General features: G+C 31.9%; 1 protein-coding gene across 6 annotated transcripts; it reads left to right on the top strand.

Annotated features, from left to right (window-relative positions):
* The first annotated feature begins 1,032 nt into the window (after positions 1-1,032).
* Positions 1,033-6,394, top strand: LOC18041279. 6 transcript variants are annotated; one of them, XM_024184505.1, is made up of 11 exons: positions 1,033-1,145; positions 1,487-1,524; positions 2,463-2,574; positions 2,743-2,850; positions 3,192-3,271; positions 3,375-3,562; positions 3,685-3,856; positions 3,932-4,011; positions 4,151-4,221; positions 4,408-5,444; positions 5,535-6,394. In XM_024184505.1, the coding sequence occupies exons 4-11, from the start codon at positions 2,756-2,758 to the stop codon at positions 6,302-6,304; spliced, it is 2,493 nt and encodes an 830-aa protein (XP_024040273.1). In that variant the 5' UTR covers positions 1,033-1,145; positions 1,487-1,524; positions 2,463-2,574; positions 2,743-2,755; the 3' UTR covers positions 6,305-6,394. The 6 variants fall into 6 exon arrangements, with proteins under 6 accessions (XP_024040273.1, XP_024040272.1, XP_024040274.1 ...); XM_024184504.1 differs by having other exon boundaries at positions 2,447-2,574; XM_024184506.1 differs by lacking the exon at positions 2,463-2,574.
* The last annotated feature ends 16,055 nt before the right edge of the window (positions 6,395-22,449 follow it).

The following is a 22,449-nucleotide window of genomic DNA, read 5'->3' as shown; positions in this document are numbered from 1 at the left end:
CAAAATAAAGAATTTTTTTCACGATTATCTTTTTAGGTAAAAAGATATAAGTATCATGAGTTGTTACACACACATACATGGCAAAGATGTGTCATTGTATGATTAAATGACTGCTGGTGATAATATAACGAAAGTAAATTGGTCTCATTCGATATTAACCATGCAAGAACAGGTACGGACCCAATACTTTTTAATATTTTAAGTTAATTTATTGTAAATATTTGTGTGAATGAGGGTCTATATAGGAGAGTAAAAATAATATATATATATATATAGAGAGAGAGAGAGAATTACAATAATGCAACCATAAGCTTATAGTATAAATTATTGAAATTGTTTATCTAAAGATTATTTATGAAATTTATTTTATTTTAGTGATAGAGAACATGAAGGAAATAAACCATTAATTTAATTATGAAAAAAAAAAAGAACAAGCATATATTATTATGAAAGAAATAAACTATGAAATTATGAAAATGTTATTAATTGTTACGGTGTCGTTTTGTAACTTTCTAATATTAACGATATTATAACATATTGACTTTTTTTTCCCCAATTAGACTAAATCATAACATTTTTTTATAAGTAATAAAAATATTTTAGCCTCCCTGAAGTAATAATAACAAGAAATTTGGACACTATAACATGCATATTTTTTTCTTAATTTTTTGAGAAAGCATAAAGACTTGGGCACTCCAAGTGTTATTACCCCAAAAATAAAACTCATATTACATGGCCCTCAGCTTTCTTCTGATACATACATTTTGCATGAACTATGTATAACGCAGCAACTTCAAATTTCATAAATCATGTTCAAGATGTTTACAACAAAAAAAGTAATAGATTAGGAGACTCTCTCTATTTGTTTTCCTTCTTATTTTTTAAATTTAGTTAAAAAAATTAGTTTAATTTTAAATAAAGTAAAAAAAAATCATTGTGGAAAAAATAATTCACACTAAATTTCACATTGATCCATTCCTATTAATAGCAAAAGCTAAAGTATTCTATTTTCGTTCTCTTTCTCCAATTTGATCTTTCCTTTTGCTGAACAATCTGTACTCCTTCCAGAGCCTCTGACCAAACATTGAATTGATTATTGATTCCTTTCACATTATTTTCCTACTTTTCTGTCTGCTCTCTAAAAGGTCCCTCCCCTGTTCTTATCTTTTGCTTTGATATAGGAATCTCAAAAACTCAAAATTTGCTTTGCTTGCATTTGTTTTTCTCTGCTTCTTTAAGTTTTAAAGATCTGGCTTTTGCTTTCTCTCAACTGAATTTTTGTTTCTGTTTTGTTGTTTATTCTTTTTTTTTTTTTTTTTTTGTGTTTTGAGTTTTAAGTTTTGGTAGAGAGAATTCTATATAAAATCATTTGGAGCTCATGCATAAGCATGTACTTTTCTTTTCTTTTGATGTTTCATCTGCACATCTTGTCAAAAGTTTGAACTTTCATACTTGGATTGACATGGCTTCTATGCTTTGTTTTCAGCTTCTTCTGTGCAAAAGGATCATCTCACAAGCTTAAAGGTATGTTCTTATGCTTTCTCTGAAGTGGTTTTTGCTTTTCGTTTTTGTTTTCTATTTTCCAATTTATAGAAGAATTGCATAATGGTGTGTGAAAGAGAAAGAATTAGAGAAACAATGCATGAAAAATCAAAACTTTAATGTGTAATGTTGTTTCCTTTGCAAATTTCCTTTCTTGCTCAAAAGAATTTGAAGTCTTAACAAGTAACAAGAAGTCTTCAGCTTGATTACAGAGTTCTGAAATTTTTTTCATTATGTTCAAAGTTTGCTTTGTTTTTTTAAGATATAACTCTAGATCTTGATTTTAAAGTTCAAAAGTTTGTTCCTTTTTGGCGTTAATGTAAAACTCCTGATCTTCACTTTTGAAGTTTAAAGATTTTTTTCCTTTTTGATGATTTCTCCTTTTTCCTCCCTCACTTTTTGAGAAATGAGACATTCAAAGTTAATATTATTGTAGTACTTGCTGATTTTCTACGTGAAGAGTAATGTCTTTTCCCCATCAATTTTTTTTTTTTTGGTTGTTCCAATTATACAATGAGACAATAAGCGTACTCTCTGTCAGCTTCTTCAAGTTCTAAGTATGATCTTTACATGTTGAATGGGTTTTGCTGAAGTTTAAAGGCCTGGTTTTTGCTTTTGCTTTTTGTGTTTTGAGAATCAAGTTTTGTTAAGAATAATTTGAAGTTTATGAAGAATCATGGGTTTTTATTCTTCTTTGTCATACTTGGATTTTTCTTTGATCAATCTCATGTTTTGCACTGATCATTAAAAATTTAAACTTTTAGTCCACGTTTTCTCGTGTAAGGTTTCAAGATTCCGTTTTTAGCTTCTTTTCAGCAAATCGCATTCAGAAACTCCGTAAAAATGCATTGTTTTCTTGGATTTTTGAAAGTTAAAGTTCCGTTCTTTCGACCTTCATTTTTAGAGTTCCAAGTTTCTAGAGGTGAAGGCCTAGTTCAAGTGGTAAGAGCACAGCCTCTCTAGAGCCAAGGTACTAGCTTTCGAGCCTCAATAGAGAGGAATGAAGTGAAATCTAATGATCCTCTTCATCTGGTAAAGTTCTAGTGCATCTATGCAAACCTCCTGAGCTTCATCTGGGGTTCAAACATTTTTCCTTTTTCATGATTTCCTCAAATGGGATTTCTATAATACTTTGATCATTGAAATATCTAACATGAGAAAAGAACTTTTTCTTTGACACTGCCGGGGTTGGTGTATCAGAACTTTGAAGAAGATGCCAAGAAAAAAGAGGTTGACCAAGGAAGAAATTTCCGAGAATTGGTGTTATGTTTGCAAGGATGGAGGCAAGCTCAGGCTCTGCGACCACTTGTAAGTTCAAAAATGTTTTTAATAATAATTTGCATCAGTCCTTTTGTTCCCTGTTGTCTTCTCACCAATTGATTCATTAATGTCTAGTATTAATATATTACTTGCTTGACTCCCTTTTGTTTGCTGAAAATACCAGATTTGGTAAAGTAGTCATTTCAATGCTTTGGTTGAATAGGGCAGGGCATTCAAATGAAATGCTCAGTACTTGCTCTTTTATTCAATCCTATACGACCAACGACTCCTGGATTTTATTTTCATTCGGATAAAATATTTGAGTGCCTTTAAAGAGATTGTTGGCTGTCCCAATAATTAATTTTAATTTTCATATCCATGGTCTACAGGAGGTGTCCAAAAGTTTATCATTCAGAGTGTGTTGACAAAGATGAATCTTTTCTGGTAGCTGAAACTAAGTGGACTTGCAGTAAGTTACATTCTTCCATTTTTGGAAAAAAGCTCATTATTTGATATCAATTACGAGATACATCAGTTGACTAGCCCGTAACATGAAATGTTCAACATTGCAGATTGGCATTATTGCCATGTTTGCGGAAAAGCCTCAAAGTTTTATTGCCTTTGCTGCCCATCTGCAGTATGTAAAACCTGCCTGTATGATGCTCAGTTTGCAGTGGTTAAACGAAACAAAGGATTTTGTAATTCCTGTTTAGAGCTTGCTTGGCTTATAGAAACAAACAAGGATGTCAAATCCGTTGGGGTATGGATAATTTATAGTTCATAATTGGAACTTTAGGTTATAGTTAAATTTCTGTTTGATATCTTGATTTCATTTTTTGACTTGCTCAGAAATTTTTTTTCTTTTTAAAATTTATTGTGCAGTGCAACATAGACGTGAATCATCCAAAAACAACAGATTACTTCTTTAATGGGTATTGGCAGACAATAAAACAAAAAGAAGGCTTAACTTCAAAAAATGTTATCTTAGCATATGACCTGTCGAAGAAGGGTGAGATGCATAAGCGAGCTTCTAATGCATTTGAATCTGACGAAGGTGAAGAAGACATTGATGGATTTGAAGACGAAAGTCTATTTAATGTATCTGATTTTAGTGATTCAATTGATACAGAAGAATGCAAACTGCAGCCACATCGTTGGAATAATAAAAGGAAGAGATCCACTGGAAAGATGTCCAGGAAGAAAGAAAAGGTAAATGCTTATAAGATGTCTGAAATTTATTATAAAAATCATCGCTGATTATTCTGTTTTACGATTCTGATGAAATAAAACTAAGTATCCTGTGTGTTGATGTTGTTTGTTCTATGCATACTTCGGAAAAATAAAACAGGCCAGTGTCAAAAAGCTTGTTCAATTGCAGAATCCTGTTGATAAGGCAACTGAGATAGCGGGGAAAGGAGGATATCCTTTGATAATGTGTTGTCATTCAAATTTGGACTAAACAACGTACTTTATGGGTCAACTAACTGCTTTTGTTTAGAATTTGTGTACAATACTCTGACATTTGAGGAAGACATTGTGGATTGGCAATTTTGAATTTGTGGACAACATTCAAATTTGGACCCTTAACTCGCACTTTTCATCTACGCTCTCCAAATGCATCGATAGCCTGCCACCACTTCAGATGCCATCAGAGCAGCCAGAGTTATTACTTGAGGTTCTGTTAGAACTTGGAAATGCACAAGATGTTGAACCTGCTTGCAAGGACTTCTCAAGGACGAACCAACAAGAACATAGCGATGGCTTGCGAGAATCACACCCACGATGCACTTCTAAAGGCAATGCAGCTTCTTACCAGGTGCCATTGGAACGACCACAGCATGAGGTTAAGCCACAGAAGACGTCAGATAAGCCACAGTTATTATACAGGGTTCCATTCATATTTACAGAAGCTCAAGGTGTTGAACCTGATTGCAAGAACTGTACAAGTACGAACGAACAAGAGCACGATGATGGCTTACAAGAATCATCTCCTGGAGGAACTTCTGAAGCCAATGGAACTTCTTGCTGCATGCAACCAGAACAACGAGAACAAGAGGTTCCTGTGGTTATTGCCGATTCACGGGAGCAGACACTGATACCATTACAGCAGCCACAGTTATTTCACGAGATTAGAGGGGTAATTACTGATACGCAAGATGTTGGTCCTGCTTGCAAGGACTGGACAAGTACAAATGAAGAAGATCGTGATAATGGCTTGGTAGAAGCATCCCCAGCAAGAAATTCTGAAGGCAATGGAACCTCCGCCCACTTTCCTTCCAAAGAAACACAACACGAGGGTACCGAGGATCACATAGTGACTGCAGACGCACAAGGCGCAAGATCAGCTGTAAAGGAATTTAAGAGAGCAGATAAACACAATCATAATGATGGCTTGACAGAATCAAACCAGAGTTCTTATGAAGGAAATGAAACTTCTTGCTTTGTCCCATCAGAACAACCACGGTATGAGGTTCCTTCAGTAACTGTAAACAGACAAGGTGCCAAACCTATCGGCAAGGAACCTAAGAGAGGAGATGATCACAATCATATTGATTGTTTGAGAGAATCCCCTAGAAGAATGTCTGCAGGCAATGGAATGGCTTGCCACATGAATTATTCACTTGATGTTGCAGGCATGCCAGGTTCATTAGTCATTTCTGATAACAGTATTAAAGAGAAGCTGTATACAAATTAATTAAATTTGTTTTTTTTTTTTCATCTTCTTCTGAAAGCAGGTTCGTCATCACCACTCTCAGCTGCTGCGTCTCAGTCTCATCAAGAAGTTGTGCCAATGGTAACAATACATGTTAAGGATGAGGGGACAAAGGACTTTGACCCCTTAAGTGTGCAGCAAGCTTTCTTCGCGAATCTTCAGTCTATGCTTTATGAGTCGCTTGAGGACCCTCCAGGTTCTTCTCAACAGCCACCACACACTCCTGAACAAAACGAGGCTTTGGATTGCTTACAACAGTGCTGTTCCATGAGCTTTGAGCAGCTCATGAATCATGATCTCAAGCATTGCTTTCTTTCCTCCATAAACTCCTTGCTGATATCCGGATACTTCCCTGAAAGCATGCTCGGCATGGTCACTAGTTTACAGTTGAAGTTTCTAAGCAACACAAGCCTATATTCTCGCTGCCTCGAGAATGTCAGGATGGCGGATGAGGAAAATGAACGTGCTAAGTCCTTGATGAAAGAATTAGCGGAAAAGAATCTACGCTTTCATCAGATTATTCATGCCATGGAGGTTACACTTGACATGATTGATAAGCTGAAAAAACAGTTAAGAGAGAAAGGGGAATTTAAAGATAGTTTAAGGGAAGAATCCACACTTATTTATCAATCATCATTAGCACCCCACGAGGCCCTTTCTCAATCAATTCGAAGCTCTAAGATACTGGGGAAATGTAAGGAAAGCAGCCAGCAACACATGAAAGAAATTGATGACTCCTGGACCAAGTTTCAAATTGAAAGCTCAAAGCTTCTTGAAAGGTTTCGTTAATTCTTCAGTTCTAATTTTATGATGCTGTAAAAACTTTTCTGGCAGTGGATTATTTGGCAGGAGTATTATTCTTTCTCTTCGTGTTTTCAATATTTTGAGTCTTCGAACATCGACAACTAATGCTTAAACCTTCGCCATGAGAATACCAGTTTGTCCGTATACGTTATTATGCACTTCATTAACATATTTTCACAGGTCTCGATCACTACACTATGATAGCCACTAAACTCTGTCAAGCTCTTCATTACAATTTTCAAGCCAAAACTTTAGAACTTTAAAAACAAGCAATTAGCTAGAGAAATATAAGGAGAAATTTGAGAAATGTTTAGTGAATAATGTGCTAAGCCGTATATATATATATATATATATAGAGTGCTGTTTCAATCCGGGATTCCGGATTGGAACAACGTCCGGGAGGGAGGCTGGTGGCCTTTGGATTCAAATCCAATGGCCACCTGTGGCTGCCCTCACTACCTTGCAGCCGCAGACGAAGAAGAAGTCAAAGACCCACAAGAGCAGCCATTGTCGCCGAATAGTGGAAGCTGAGATAGCTCAGCAGTTGAAACCCCAACTTCATCTGACACTTTTTCGAAATCGCCTCTCTCGCTAGCATCCCGTGAAAGTCCTCAATCGACATGGACATCAAGGAGAGGAGAAAGCTCGTGTGGGTAATTTACAAAAATCTTCTTCTTCATTCATTTTAAGTTTTTTTTTCTTTCCAATAAAAAATCTATTAACCCTAGATTTGAACTGAATCTTGTTTCTTTTCTTAAAAATACTCAGTTATTGAAACCTTAGATTTAAACTCAATAAATCGTTTTTCTTTTTTACATGATTTATTAGTTTGAAACCTAGTCAATGAGATGAATTAGTTGTTCATATGTCTTGATTTAATTCAGCAAGCTTTTTCTGGTATTCTGAAGTGTAGAAACAACTGCTGTTTCTTCTGTTCAAAAGTGCATTAAACTGCAGAAACAATTACACATCTTACTGAATAAATAATTTTTTTTTAAAGTTCAACTTTGGTTAAATAATTACAAATTTCTTGGCATAAGTAAATGATTTTAAAAATTCATCAATCTATGATTAGTCTTAACTTGATCAACACAAAGAAATGTTAATTAGTTTCCTTAGTGTGGCCGTGAATTATATTATTAAAGCTAAACCAAATCCATGATTTTTAAAGCATAAAGGGTACCAATCCCTAAAAACCAAAACAAACAAACAAAAACTTAATTTTTTCTTTATCATATCTTACAAGTGAAGTGAATAAATCGAAAGATCTTTACCATATTTTTTAAGTAAAGTTAAGAAACTAACAGAAAAGAAAAAAAAAATCAATCTCTTTGGTCCATGCGCGCATGCACACATGTGAAGTGAGGTAAACTGGAACCGATAGATGAACAACAAATTGAGAATTATTTGTTGAACACCATTGTGCTAAAAAAAGTCACATAGAGAGAGCTTCGACCTAGAGTTTTACAGTTCCTTTCTTCAATCTTCAGATCATTTTCGTGCTTTAGGTATTTCAACTTTCGATTCTGATTTCGTCAATTTTCTTTTTTTTTTTTAACTTCGATCTTCGTTCTTCAATCTTTGTTTTTCTTCTAATTTAGTGAGTTTCTTCATGACTAAACACACGAAATTTGTGAAGATAGGGAAATTGTAGAGCCAAAATTTTCTAATTGTTTAATTTATGTTACTTGATTTTGGACCAAAACGATGCCGTAAAAAATAGGTGGGTGTGGAACTATGGAATTGGTATTTATATATTTCAGGGGGATGGAATTGTTATATATTAATTTTGGAATTTAGCAATCTCCTTTGATGATTTTTAATGTAAATCTTGTGACACTTTTTGGTATCAGTTATGTTTTACTTTAATTTCTTAAGAAATTGCAACATAATTTTTTATGAATTTTAGTTTTTGCTAGTGCAGGTCTTTGTGACAATTTGAAACTCATCACAAATGTTTTGGTTAAGTTTTTGCTAATATTCTGCATTATCCCTGAGAAAGGACGGGATTAATTAATGTAAGAAAATTTGTTTTGCGTTATTAATTTCTTGTAGATTATACTTGTCAAGAATGGTACATTGGCAATTACTGTACATTTAATGTTACTTAATTCTTTGTATATTATTACATGATTATTTTTTGATAGTTAGTTTGTGTTAATTTATTATTATTATTGATAGATGTACAGAGCTTGTAACTGGTATGTGTATATAATTTTTTTTTCTTAAGAGAAATATTATTCACAACTTGCATTTGCATGTTGTCGAAAATATATAAGTGAAGCTTTTAACCACGTTTACTGGATGTAATTGTTTAGGGAATGAAATAGGGTGACCAAGATAAAGGTGTTTGCTCATACATTATCGTGCTCTCCTCCAAAGTAAAAGCGAGCAAATGGTTGAGCAGATCACCTCGACCAGGATGTTATTGGTCACCTCGACCAGAATAATATGTGGTGACCTCGAGCACATCACCTCGACCAGGATATTATTGGTCACCTCGACCAGAATAATATGTGGTGACCTCGTACAGATCACCTCGACCAGGATGTTATTGGTCACCTCGACCAGAATAATATGTGGTGACCTCGAGCACATCACCTCGACCAGGATATTATTGGTCACCTCGACCAGAATAATATGTGGTGACCTCGAGCAGATCACCTCGACCAGGATGTTATTGGTCATCTCGACCAGAATAATATGTGGTGGCCTCAAGCACATCACATCGACCAGGATATTATTGGTCATCTCGACCAGAATAATATGTGGTGACCTCGAGCAGATCATCTCGACCAGGATGTTATTGCTCACCTCGACCAGGAAGTTACCAGAAAGCACGATTCAGTCAAAATATTTTCTCCGAAATATTAGGGACCATATTCTTAGTGGGCTGAAAATTAGTAGTTTTCTTGAGAATTCTAGGGGAGAGGATAAAAACCGCTATAGTTTCCTATAAAAAGCCTAGGAAGGGGAAGGAAAAAGGGGGATTCTTCTAGCTCTCTCTCTCTCTCTCTAAGCAACTGAACCCATTGGACCTTTTTCTCTCTCTACCACTGAGAAATTTCTCTTTCGCCTGTGATTTCTTTAAGATTGATTATTTTGAATTCTTTTCCTTTAAATTTACTTAAAAGCCTTTTGTTTAAAGCAATCATAATTAAGCCACATGAATTGTGGTATGAGTTTTTCCAAGTAAGACCCGAATCGCTGACTTGAGCGTCGGAGGGTTCTCGTCGGAAAAACTTCCGGCACCTCCTGACTGTTGGTTGTGTTCACAGGTTCACAGGTTATCTGCTCATGGGTCGTCTGCTAATGGATTGTCTGCTCATGGGTTATCTGCTCATTAATCGTCTGCTCATGAGTTATTTGCTCATGGATCGTCTGCTCATGGATAGTCTGCTCATGAGTCGTCTGCTCATGGATAGTCTGCTCATGAGTCGTCTGCTAATGGATTGTCTGCTCATGGGTTATTTGCTCATTGATCGTCTGCTCATGAGTTATCTGCTCATGGATCGTCTGTTCATGAGTTATTTGCTCATGGATAGTCTGCTCACGGGTTATCTGTTCATAGATTGTCTGCTCATGAGTTCTCTGCTCATGAGTTGTCTGTTCATGGATTGTCTGCTCATGGGTTCTCTGCTCGTGGATCGTCTGCTCATAGAAAATCTGCTCATGGTGCTAACTAGTCATCAGCTTCCCACCAAACAATTTTAATGCTGATGCAGGGATCTGAGATTTGACCAACTCATCCGGATTTTGGTATCAACAGTAATTAAACTAATTTTAACAACATTTAAAAGACTTATAACACAACGCTCACTAAATGTTAATAAAAATAGTTCAACTTATGACAACATTAACATTCACAGCAAGCGGCTGTCAAAAGTGTTTAACAACGAATATTATACGTTGTTAAGAGCCTTTTTTTTCCTTTAGTGGCTATTAAACTAACAATTTTAACGTTTTTCTAAACTTTATATATATATATATATATATTTAGGTAATCGCGATGGCATGAGGAAGGCTTTATTAATAAATAGAAAGCAAAATTACACCTAATTAGAGGGACATAATAAGACTTATCCTTTAAAAACAATCAGATAGCAAAAGAAAAGGAAAACATGCATGAACGCGACATACAAAGAATATCCAAATCTCAAACCCTTGCCTGAACTGAATCTGCTGGAGGCGGAACCATTTAGATAATTACTTTATGGATGAATCAAGAAATAATCATCACAATTTTTTCTCTCCTATATATCCCCAAGTTTTTTTCTTTTTCTTTTTTCCTTTCTTTTTTTTTTTTGGGTAAAAACGCTTTCTCTCCCCCAAAATTACATCATTTTTCTTCTCCCTAAGTCCATTACCCTATTTGGTATTGAGGTGCCGTAACTTTTTAAGTTAGAATTATGATGGAAGAAAACTATAATTATGAAATAAGATTTAGTAGAGCAAAATACATGTGATTTTTAAATAATAATTTTAACAAAATTATAGGTTTGATACTATAGTAGGGTTGGCAATGTGGTAGATATAGATTGGATCTACTCTGCACTTAATCAAAATCCATAATAAAAATTCAAGTTTATATCTCCTTAAGATCTATCATGGATCCATATTTTTCCTCCATATCCAGATTAAAAAAAAAGAACTATACCTGCCCCAAATCCAAAAAGAAAAATTAAAATCTAAATCTACTCTAAATTCGTCTTGAATTCTAAATCTTAACAATAAAAGAGCAATTATTTTTTAGAAAGAAAATTAAAGACTAAAATGCATTGATAACAATTAAATTATATAATTTGCATAAAAAATCTAATAAATATTGTATCTTCTGCTATAACACCAAAATAAACCAATAAGATAATGAAATATCCATCAAAAGTAATTGTAGGAATAAGATTAATGTAATATTCTAATATTTCCTTCACCATCCTGATATCTACGGTACGCCATCATCATTTCTATAACATATATATATATATATATTAGTGAGTATACAACATGAATAAGATTATGGGAAAATAATAGGAAACAAAATTCAAATATAAAGATTTACCTGGCAATTAAAGGATTGATACAAGTATTCAAATGAAGTGGAGAAGCGAGAGTAGACTAGAGAGAAAGAAAGAAGTTGAATTAAAGAGTAACAGAACTTAAAAAAATTAGGGCCGATGCCCTAATTTTATTGTACACTTAATTAATTTTTATCTTATTATCATTTAAATACGTTCAAGTTTTAATATTTTTAAATACATTTTAAATACGACTAATATGTTATGAATAATTTTATTATCATTTATAATTACATAATTGTTAAGAAGTTTTTAAAAATAAAATAAAATAAACTAGTAAGTGGATATTGATCTAGATCTAATATTAAGATAAATCCATATATACTCCAGATCTATTTTAGATCCGCGCATCGATATCCAAATTCATTTTAGACCAACCCAAATTTGATCCGATTGGATTTGGATCACGTGGATCTTAGGTTAGATCTGATCCATTGTCATCCCTAACTATATGCTTTTCATCATAAAAGGTTGATAAAATCTAATTAACTTTTTCAAAGCATTACAATCAGTATTTCTTAGACATTTTAGTATTATAAATTTTAAGATACAATTTTGTGTAAAAAAAAAAAGTTTTAAGATACAATTACCTACCCTCAATATTAAATAAGATCATCCAATCTATCAAAGGACCACATCACCATCACTGAAATCGATAAATGTGGCTGCATTCTGAAGATAGAAATTGCTATTTTATTATTATTTTTTTTCTTTTTCATACGGTAATTTTATATGTATTCAATTTCTGGAAATTGGATTACTATCAGTCTACCAAATACGAAGAAATAAAAGGAAACAATTTTTATTTTTCTCTATTGCCTGCAGGGCAAGACAAAATAAATTAAATGATATTGCAAGCAAAGTATTAATTCGTATCCACGAAAACGGATAGTTATCGAATTTAATTATGATTTAATCTAGAAGTTTGTAGCCAACCATCTTCCCAAGTTCCAAGTTGATGATCTCTTCCGAATTTTTAATCAATTCCCATGTGGAGAGACTGAAAACCTGTTAATTAATAGAAACCGAAATTTAAAAAATAATAATAACGTAGCTAATAATTTATAACAATCAGCTATTAGTTTATTTTTTATATTAAAAAAAAAAACAAAGTAACGTTACCTTTTGTTTTCCAGATAAACAAAATTTGTTGGGTATGTATTATGTTTCCTTTTACAATGATGAATTAAATTAAAAAAAATTATAGTATTTATAATAGGATTATTGAATTCAGTGAGTGATTAAGCAGTATCAAGAGTAATAATATTCTATTATTAACTTAATTATTCACATTAGTCAATTACATTGAAGATTTTTTTATAATAATTTTTTTGATGTGATAATAATATTTTTATTAAAAATTAGACTGATCCGACTAAAATTTATGGTATAAATAACCATACCTTTATTTATTTATTTTATTATTAATTGATAGTAGCTTGTCAACTTGATTCCTGCCCTCATCGGAAGCACAATCTTTTGTCAGAGATCTGATCCATGTGGGTAGGAATTCAACAACATTCAACAGTTGCAAACCCCATAATCTTTTAATTAAATTTCAGCCGTTGGGGAAACTTCAGCCGTCGATCAACTCTGGGGAAACGTCAGCCGTTGATCCATTATCTCCAGTGCATGCATAACTACGCTGCAATCACCCCACCTTCGTTCTATATATAGGCATGGATATTGTTATATCCAACAAGAAGCAAAAGCAACTTACTTCTGAGGTCTATGACAATTCATCATCAGAAACTAGCAGAGATCTTTTCATTTGAAGAATATGCAAACTCCATGTACAGGTTTTTAGGCCAACTCCGAATTTCATTTCTAATTTTTATTTTAATATAAACATTTATGAATAAATTTCTTAATATGAATTTTTCAGGTAATGAGTGGTTGGAGGGTATCCTTCCTCCAATCCTTATAAGCTTGGTTGATGATGAGAAAGTGAATAATGATAACCTTGATCTTCTTGTTGTTCCTCAGTATGGGAGAAAACCTGATTACACTGGTTAAGTGTATGCAATGTTACTCTTTTGTGTTATTTTTAATTAAATAAAAGGATGGGTACTGTTATTACTTATCAATCATGTAAGTGTCAATTTGGTTTTATTAAACTATTAAGATCTCTTGAGGTAAGCAAGAGATTTTTTTTTTTAATTTTGGGTCCATGTAATTTGTCATCTTTAATAAATAAAATTAACATATGTTAATGTCCTCATTCCATTACTCCAACAAGAAAGATAAAATTGTGTGATAATATCCAATTAATATTCTAATTAACTGTGCTCTCTGTCTTCTTAAACATTATTATTAAACACTGTATAAATTAGTTAGCTAATTGTTGCGGCTCGCAGGGAACCAGGACTTTCATAACTAAGATTAACTTCTATGTTTTTCAAATAGCGTGCATCAGCAGAAACACTGGCAATAGAATAATTAAGTGAAAAAATGTTGAGTTGTAACTTGTCTTTCTTTAATTGGTCCAAAATGTTGATAGGAGTCGGGGAATTTATCCTTGTAATCTAGTCAAACATTGATGTAATTATAAATAATTTATGACAAAAGTTAGAATCGAGGTTAATTGCTGGATTTGTGGAGTACTTTAATTAATTATAAGTACTCTACGGCCCTAGCTTATTGTTTTTATCAAACCAATATACCTGGTAAGTCCCTAAAATTAGCACCCTAAAGATAAAAGGTAACGAGGGACAATTAGTCAAGAACACTAATCAGGATGCATGACAGATCTAATTTGTACGATAAAAATATATTCAATATTTCGATTAACCAATTATGATAGTAATTAACAAACATATACATACATACATACATACATACATATGTATGCATATATAACATCTTGTTAGTATTCTCTATTTTTTTTGTTGAGATCCAGTGTTTTCTCTATTTTGATATTTGCCAAAAATAATTTTACAGAAGTAATTTTTTTCCCAATCATTAAGATGAGCTTGTTTGAGTATATATTGTTATTAATAATAAGGGTAAATACTTGTTTCATTTCTATATTTTAGGTTAAGCGTTTGAGTTATTTCTATATTTTAAAGGATGTTTCAAAACATCTCTATTCTTAATTATATTACTCTCTTACTTTTACTTTTTCTAAACTTTTGCAACAATACCCTTAAATTAAATTACAAAGTTTACATACATACATACATACATACATATATATATATATATATATATATCAAGCCTTGACTAAGGTCTTAATTAGCAACAACAGATGGACATATGAATAGTGTTTGGAGCATCACGAATGTTTCAAGTGCGTATAAAAGAACAGAAGGTTGATGCGGATGGTTTCTTACTCCAGTTCATTGGGATGGTCCGATGAATTTGTAGGTTTTGTGAAGAAATTCATGGTTTTGTAATTTGTTAGTTATTGCTTATACTTCAAAAGCCGGTATATTATATGATGTTGCATTGATATCCGTATCCAGTGTGCAGTCTCCCTCGATCCTTGTTTGGCAAACAAGTTAAACTATGTCCAAAGAGAGCTCTGAATCATCTTAAATCTAACTTAAGAAGCCTTAACTAATAGCAACAGAAGATCGATTACTTATTGGATTTAGAGCGCAGACGAGAGAGAAAAGAAAAAAATAACGAACAAATTTATTTTAAAATTTGATTTAATGTAGAAATTTGTAGCCAACCATCTTCCCAGGCAAAGTCGGAATCTCAATCTTTTTTTACAGAGAAACGCGATCGACGTAGGAAATTAAATATCAACTTTTAAGAGCTGCGGGATACTTGAATGTGTATAGTATACTGTATATCATACAAGAACCAAGAACTTACACAAGTGCTAGCTCCTTGAATAATTTGGAAGAATGTGGAAGCTGCTTTTGCAGATGCTTCATGTGAACTCCATTTCTATTTCTTATATAAATAATATATTTCATGTTTTAATTAATTTTCTAGTCTGAAAATTTTAAGTAAGACTAAATGGTTTGAAACGCTTGTTAAAAGAAGGATGCATTTTTTGAATCAATCCGTATAACTACCGATGAGGTAGTGTATGATAATTTTGATCTTCATGTAGTCTCTTAATACACGAGAAATCCTAAAGAAACTGGTTTAGTATATAATAATTTGATTTTAAAGTGATGTTGTGGTACCTCAAAATGTCCTTTCATATCATTTTGTCTATATGGAATACACATTTTATAATTGCAATGTTACGCTTTCATGCTATGTTTAAATAAATACAAGGAAATGTATTATTGATGTTTTAGATAGCTTTTGGGGGTAGAAAAAGACAAACCTATTTAGAACAATGAATTTGTGTTTTTAGGGGAAACGGGGTATCTCACAAATTTGTTGTGTGCGGTATCTTTGAATTCGGAGGAGGTGAGAAGGGATGAGGAAGTGGTAACAATGGTTAAAGGTTTGAACCAAGAAAAATGGCTTTCGAAACGAGCTTCACGCCTACAAAACAGTGAAATAGACGTTAGAGGTGAAGTCGGGGTACCCGACGTTCACACCTTGACGCTCAAGTTAGTAACTCAAGCTTTTTTATGGTAAAGAGAGCTTGCCAGCCTCTGTAAATCAAGGTTTAAGGTGAAGAAAGCTTATTTTGTGGAGTGTAAGTGTTCATGAGTGAATGAATGACCCGAGAGAATAAAACCTGGACATCTTTATATATATGGAGTACCTCATTTGCCACATGGCGTATCTTTTATGGTTATTGACTATCCTTTTCTAGGCCTTTCACGTCATTTTACCTTTTTATGATTTCTGGGCCGTTATGTGCATTCTTGGGAATCAAGAAGGCGTTCGCGGCATATCGTATCCTTTGGGAATGTGGCTCACACTAAAGAGTGGTCCAGGGTACCTCTACAGTGGTTGTCGGGTAAGGCGACTGAGAACCACTGTCCTTGGGACAATGTCCTTCACTTTTGGCAGAGGTGGCAGGTGGCTGTCGCCACTTTTTCAGTATGACATTTTGATATTTTAATTATGACAAAATCAAATATTATCCTTCAAGATATGGAGACATTTCTCATGGTAGATTTTTTCAAAGGATTCTCCTGCATATGATCTATCGGGTACCTTAAGTTATACGGGGTACCCTGAGCTATGTGGGGTACCTTGAGTTACTCTCGAGTTATGCGAGGTAGTTACTCTCGAGTTATGCGAGGTAGTTACTCTCGAGTTATGCGGGGTACCTCGAATTAAGTGGGGTACCTTAAGTTACTCTCGAGTTATGAGGGGTACCTCGAATTACTCTCGAGTTATGAGAGATACCTCAAATTAAGCGGGGTACCTCGAATTATATTGGAGTTATTCCGCTTGTCGACATGTGGCGCTCTGCTATTTTTTCTATTTCTCCCTAAACAATTGATAAAAAGATTGAAGAGAGTAATTTGATAAAAAGGTTGCAGACATAGTTAAAATATAAGGCTCTATTTGTTTGATGAGAAAGTCAAAGAAAAGGAAAGAAAATATTCAAGTCAAGAGAGAAAATCTAGAAGCTAAGAATCATTTTATTAAGCTCAAGCACTACAAGAAAAATGACTTATAATGACAGTTACTCATGTGACGGTTTTGAGTAAAAGGCTTTATATCCTATAAGTACGACGTACATGTGACAAAAAAATTTTCTATTAAGAATTTATGATAAAAATGTGATAAAATTTACTGTTGTCAAATATTTATGATCAACTAATGATATATATTTTTGTTGGAGAAAAATTAGTTTTTTAAATTTTTATAAAAACTTTTAGGATCCTCTCATACAATATATAAGAATTTGTAATCTAGAAATCGTACATTGAAAATTTGATTTGACTTTTTCCTCTGAGGTGATTTAAGCTCACAGATCACAATCCGTCACTACCACTCTTATTAGATCATGATCTGCCACCAAATAATCTTCTAGATTATGACTCAAGTTTAATCTGCACTTGACGTGTGAACGCTTTTATCACCACTAAAGCAACTAGCACAAGAAAAGTGTTCTCTCAACAATAGAGAGAAAAAATCTTTTTCTTTAATCTGTATAAAGTGACTGCTCTTTTTTTCTTTAGAGAAAATAAGCCTTTTCATATCTCTCTTTAGTGAAAATCCTAGACTCCAAATAATGAAAATCAAAAGCTACGTTACTTGCTTTTTCTATGGTTCTCATAAAGTGCATTTATATTTTGGCAGGCTTTAAAAATGTGCAACTTTTATTTTAGGCGCCTAAGATGTGTCATACTCAATATGTTGATTGTGATCAAAATCATTAGATATATTTTCCTTAATTCTGAAAATGCAAGATATGATCCATTAATCTGTTCGTGATTGTTCTTTGTCTTTTGCTTTTCCTGTTATCTTACGTCCTTGGGATTTATGATTGCCATGTTTTTGTTATTTTTTATTAAATGTCTGTTGCTATCACTATGGATGAAATTTTATAGTAGAAAATTATCCAAGGATTTGGTGGTGAAGGTTGGATTCTCTTTTTAAGTTTGAATCCAGCACTTCCATATTCAACAAATTCAAAATATTTTACACAGGCCATAATAATTTAATAAATAATTATTATTTACGATGAAAACAAATTAACATCCAAGTTATTTTCGTTTTATCATTCATTTTATAATAGTCACATATCGCGTTGTAACAATTTCGGTATTACCAACATGCCATTGTATCTAGAGTCTGGATTGTGTCAAGATTTGAGTTCATTAATACGGGGAGTTCTTGATTAAACCTGACATTGATACAATTCTACTAATTAATACTCGATAATCTGGTAGCCTCAATTAAATAATAATTTTGATTGGTCCTAACTTATGGTCAACGTGGTAAATTAATAATTCGATAAATTTTTAAAATAATAAAATTTTAAAAAAAATTCATATTTCCCATCGGGCCCATTACTATATGAAATAATAATGATCTAGTTTGTACCTAAATCCATATAAAATGTCGATGTGGCTCTCATAAAATATGTGATGTAGGGAGTTATTTTGGGAATTTTAAGATTCTAGGATTTTATTATTTTAGGAGTTTCTATTTTAATTAGAGTTAATTATGGTATTTTATTATTTTAGAACTTTCTATTTTTATTAGAGTTAATTAAGGTATGGGATTTAATTAACTTAGTAAAGTATCTTTTATTTTTGGAATTTTAAAATTTAGTTTCCCATTTTTAAGTTAACTTAGGGAAATTATATTTTATTTCTATTATAATTGTGATTTAATTTCCGTTTTTAAGTTAACTTAGGGAAGTGAGTTTTCTCTATTATAAATAGAGAGACCTTGTCATTGTTTGGGGAATTTTTTCAGACTCAATTATTCAATCAACTTTTTATTCAGAAACTTATTTTCTCTATCTCTACGATCCCGCTTCGTCAATATGTTCTCAGGCCCTATTGGTAATGTTGTACTTTTAAAATAATTGATGTTAGTTGTATTGTAAAAATAATCAACTATGAAGAAACTCAGTTAGACGCTTGGTAAAAATTTATTTTTAAAACTACTATGAGTTTTAAAAGATATTATATGTGTTTAGTAAATCTTATTATTATACTTTTGTAAGAATGTAAATGACTAAAATATATATAATGTTGAATAAAATTTAGTTTCACATTTCTAAATATCTGTATGAAATTTTTATTTATTTTATATATAATAATTGATAACTAAAATGAATATTTTTTTTATTTTTTTATTATCTCAATATAATTGGTAATAATAATAATCTTTTTAAAATTAATGATTTTATTGTCTAAGTAATAAATACAATTTTAGATTTTTATGACATATAAATATAAGAGGAAATATATGAAATTGTATTAAGTATAAAAGTGATTATTAAAATTAGATTTGAAAAGTTACTCCTTACCTACCAAAAGTAATCCCAAAGTATTGTTTGTTTCTTCTTGAAATTAATTTTGACTTAGACCTCATATCTAACTTTTTGTAGTGCAAAAGAAAATTTTAGTTGGTATTGTCATTAGCAACAAGAAATTATTTATTGTTAGTACAGCTTTGAGTGCTTATTTATATGGGGATGGATGCTATCGTAGAACTATCTTTAGCATGAAAAAATAAAATCTCTACAATAATCCATATTACGACTATTGTAAGACAACTCTCTAATATTTAAATAAAATAAAATAAATAGAAATTAAAGTGATCATATTTTATAAATAAAGAATATCTTCATAAATTAATAATTGATCAACTTATTGAAGTTTGACTGTATTTTGGTAATCGCAAATGTCACAAATACGAAACTTGTTAACCTAAAATATTGTGATATTGACTTTGGTTTACAACACCTAATACGAGACAAACACGTAAAGCAATATTGAAAGAGATTTTATTTGACTATTTGCTTAACAATTACTATAAAAAGATATTAAATCTGAATGAACGAATTAAGAAGCATATCTTCATCTATGTGCTCAATTCATTCCGATTTGACATCATTAATTGAAAGTGGTGATGATCTTGTTTTATCTAAAATGGCAACAAGTATGAAAAATAAGTATGACAAATATTGGGGTTCAATTCATAGGTTAAATAATTGGTTGCTTATTTCGGTTATTCTTGATCCACGTTATAAGTTAAAATATGTGAGATTTTGCTTTGAAGACATTTTTGTTATTGATGAGGTTGGGAAGAAGTCTGAAGAGGTGAAAAATCTTTTAATACGTCTTTATGAATACTATAAAGATCTTGAGACTAAGATTGATGGTTGTGGATCATCTAGCATTGCTAGTAAGTCGTCAATTGTTGATAGTAGGAAATTTGATAAAAATGTGGGGTTTTCTAAACTTTCAAGTGTTGCAAAGTTCAAACAAAGAATAGGAAAAGATGATTGTGTTGAGATGAAAAATGAAGTAGAGAGGTACTTGTTGGAGCCATGTGAACATGTTAATGACGACGACTTTGAGATTTTGGCATGGTGGAAAATGAACTCAATAAAATATCGAGTTCTTTCACATATTGCAAAGGATGTGTTTGCAATTCCAATATCTACAGTAGCTTCAGAATCTGCATTTAGTACTGGAGGACGCATCATTGATTCATTTCGTAGTTCTTTAAGTCCAAAGATGGTGGAAGCTTTGATATGCTCACAAAATTGGTTACGTAACACTTTTGTCCCATTACAAGATGAACCAACGTTGGAGGAGCTTGAGTTTTATGAAGCCATGATATAAAGTAACTACTATTTATCATAACAAGCGAAAAAAATTATATATTTGTTTATCATTAGTCTTTTTTTATTAATTTATTTTTATTTAATGTAGAGTTTGGATCAAGTGCAACAACGGAGGCAATGACTTTAGATTGATGTTATTCTTACGATTTTGGTATGAATCATGTTCCTTTTTAAATTTACCCATCTTTATAACTATTCAACATTATAATTTTCTTTTTTTGTTATTTATTTGTTGGTGAAGGAGCAGACTCAGTTGATCATGGGATCTTTTGATTAAAGTGCTGCAGATGGAATGATTATGATGGATTGTTTTGATACTTGATTTGGATGTCTTATCTTGTTTTGATTTGTATTGACATTATTAGAATTTGTATTGTAATATGGTTAATATTTAAGGACGAAGTTATTGTGAAATCTATTATTTATAATTTTTTTACTATATTTTTTCATATTTTAATATTAATTTAATAATTATTGTAATTTTGATATAATTAAATTTATCAAAATAAAAAATATTTTTATTACAAAATTCAAACATGAGTTGGTTTGGGTTGGGTTAAAAATATTTGGATTGGTTTGAGTTGGGTTCAAATTTTTATGGTTTGGTTTGGGTTGACATAAAACCCAACCCAAACCAACCCACGCCCACCCCTAAATTTGTAATCTAGCTGATTTCGAAACTGATCTTGAATAACGATTCATGGTAGCTGACCGTGATCGATCTCGAGCCATGGACAATTAATCTGTTTTATATAAATATTATAGTTATTGCCAACAAACTATTATTCCTAGCAAATTAAATGAATACATATGTATCGAGTCAAAGACTAATACAATATCTTCAATTATTGTTTAATTAGTTACAAATTATTGTCTCCATGAGATGTGGGGAGATTTCTAATTTTTCCTATTGAAATTAATATATACCACTTACTTGCTATTATTTTCATGATCGTCAATACCCCCAAGACAACATAATTTTATGGTATTTCCCTTATGTTCATATACACTTTTATTTCATATTTATCATAAATTAAATAACTCATATAAATGGAAATTAAATAAAAAACTTTAAGTATTAAAAATAAGAAATATTTGTTCAATGTGAATAAAAATTAATAATAGGATATTTTTCTTCTACTTTTTTATTTTTTTTCAAAATTTTTGTTATAATAAGTATATATTTTATAATAAATATATAACAAAAAGTATGAGAAAAATATCTTATTATTAATTTTTTATTCACATCAAAACATATATTTCTTATTTTTAATACTTAAATATTTTATTTTTGTTTTCTTTTATATGATTTATTTAATTTATAATAAATATAAATAAAAGTATATTTAAAAATGAGGGCAATACTGTAAAATTATGTTGCGAAGATGGTTATTAATTATTTTAAAAATAGTAGGGGTAAGTGGTACATATTGATCTTCTCTTTTTTTTTTTTTTGTTTTGAAAGGAAGAAATTTCATTAAGCAAAAAGACTTATAAACTGTTCAACAACCACAAAGGTGGAACAAACTTCTACTCCTGGGGACTTAACATAGAACCTGCTGCCCTTGCAACAAAGTGAGTAGCAAGGTTCGCATATCGACGCACAAACGAAAAATGCACTTCTCCTATAGATTTAGCTAAAGTTTGACAATCTTCAATAATCAAACTAAAACCATTTGGACCTGAAAAGTTCTCAACCAAAGTTCGGAACACTTGTAGGCAGTCCATCTCTATGATAACACAAGGGAATTGTAATTCTTTAAGCCAACTAAGAGCCTGTCGTATGCCAAGAGCTTCAGCCTCCCTTGCTCCCAAATTTCCTGCCATACCGCACACCTTGCTGCCAAGAAACATCCTTCTGAATTTCCAAT

Source organism: Citrus clementina, unplaced genomic scaffold, assembly GCF_000493195.1.
Source record: "Citrus clementina cultivar Clemenules unplaced genomic scaffold, Citrus_clementina_v1.0 scaffold_5, whole genome shotgun sequence".
In the NCBI taxonomy this organism is placed as follows: Eukaryota; Viridiplantae; Streptophyta; class Magnoliopsida; order Sapindales; family Rutaceae; genus Citrus; species Citrus x clementina.
The sequence above is the reverse complement of the archived record's forward strand: the minus strand, read 5'-3'. Positions and strand labels throughout refer to the sequence as shown.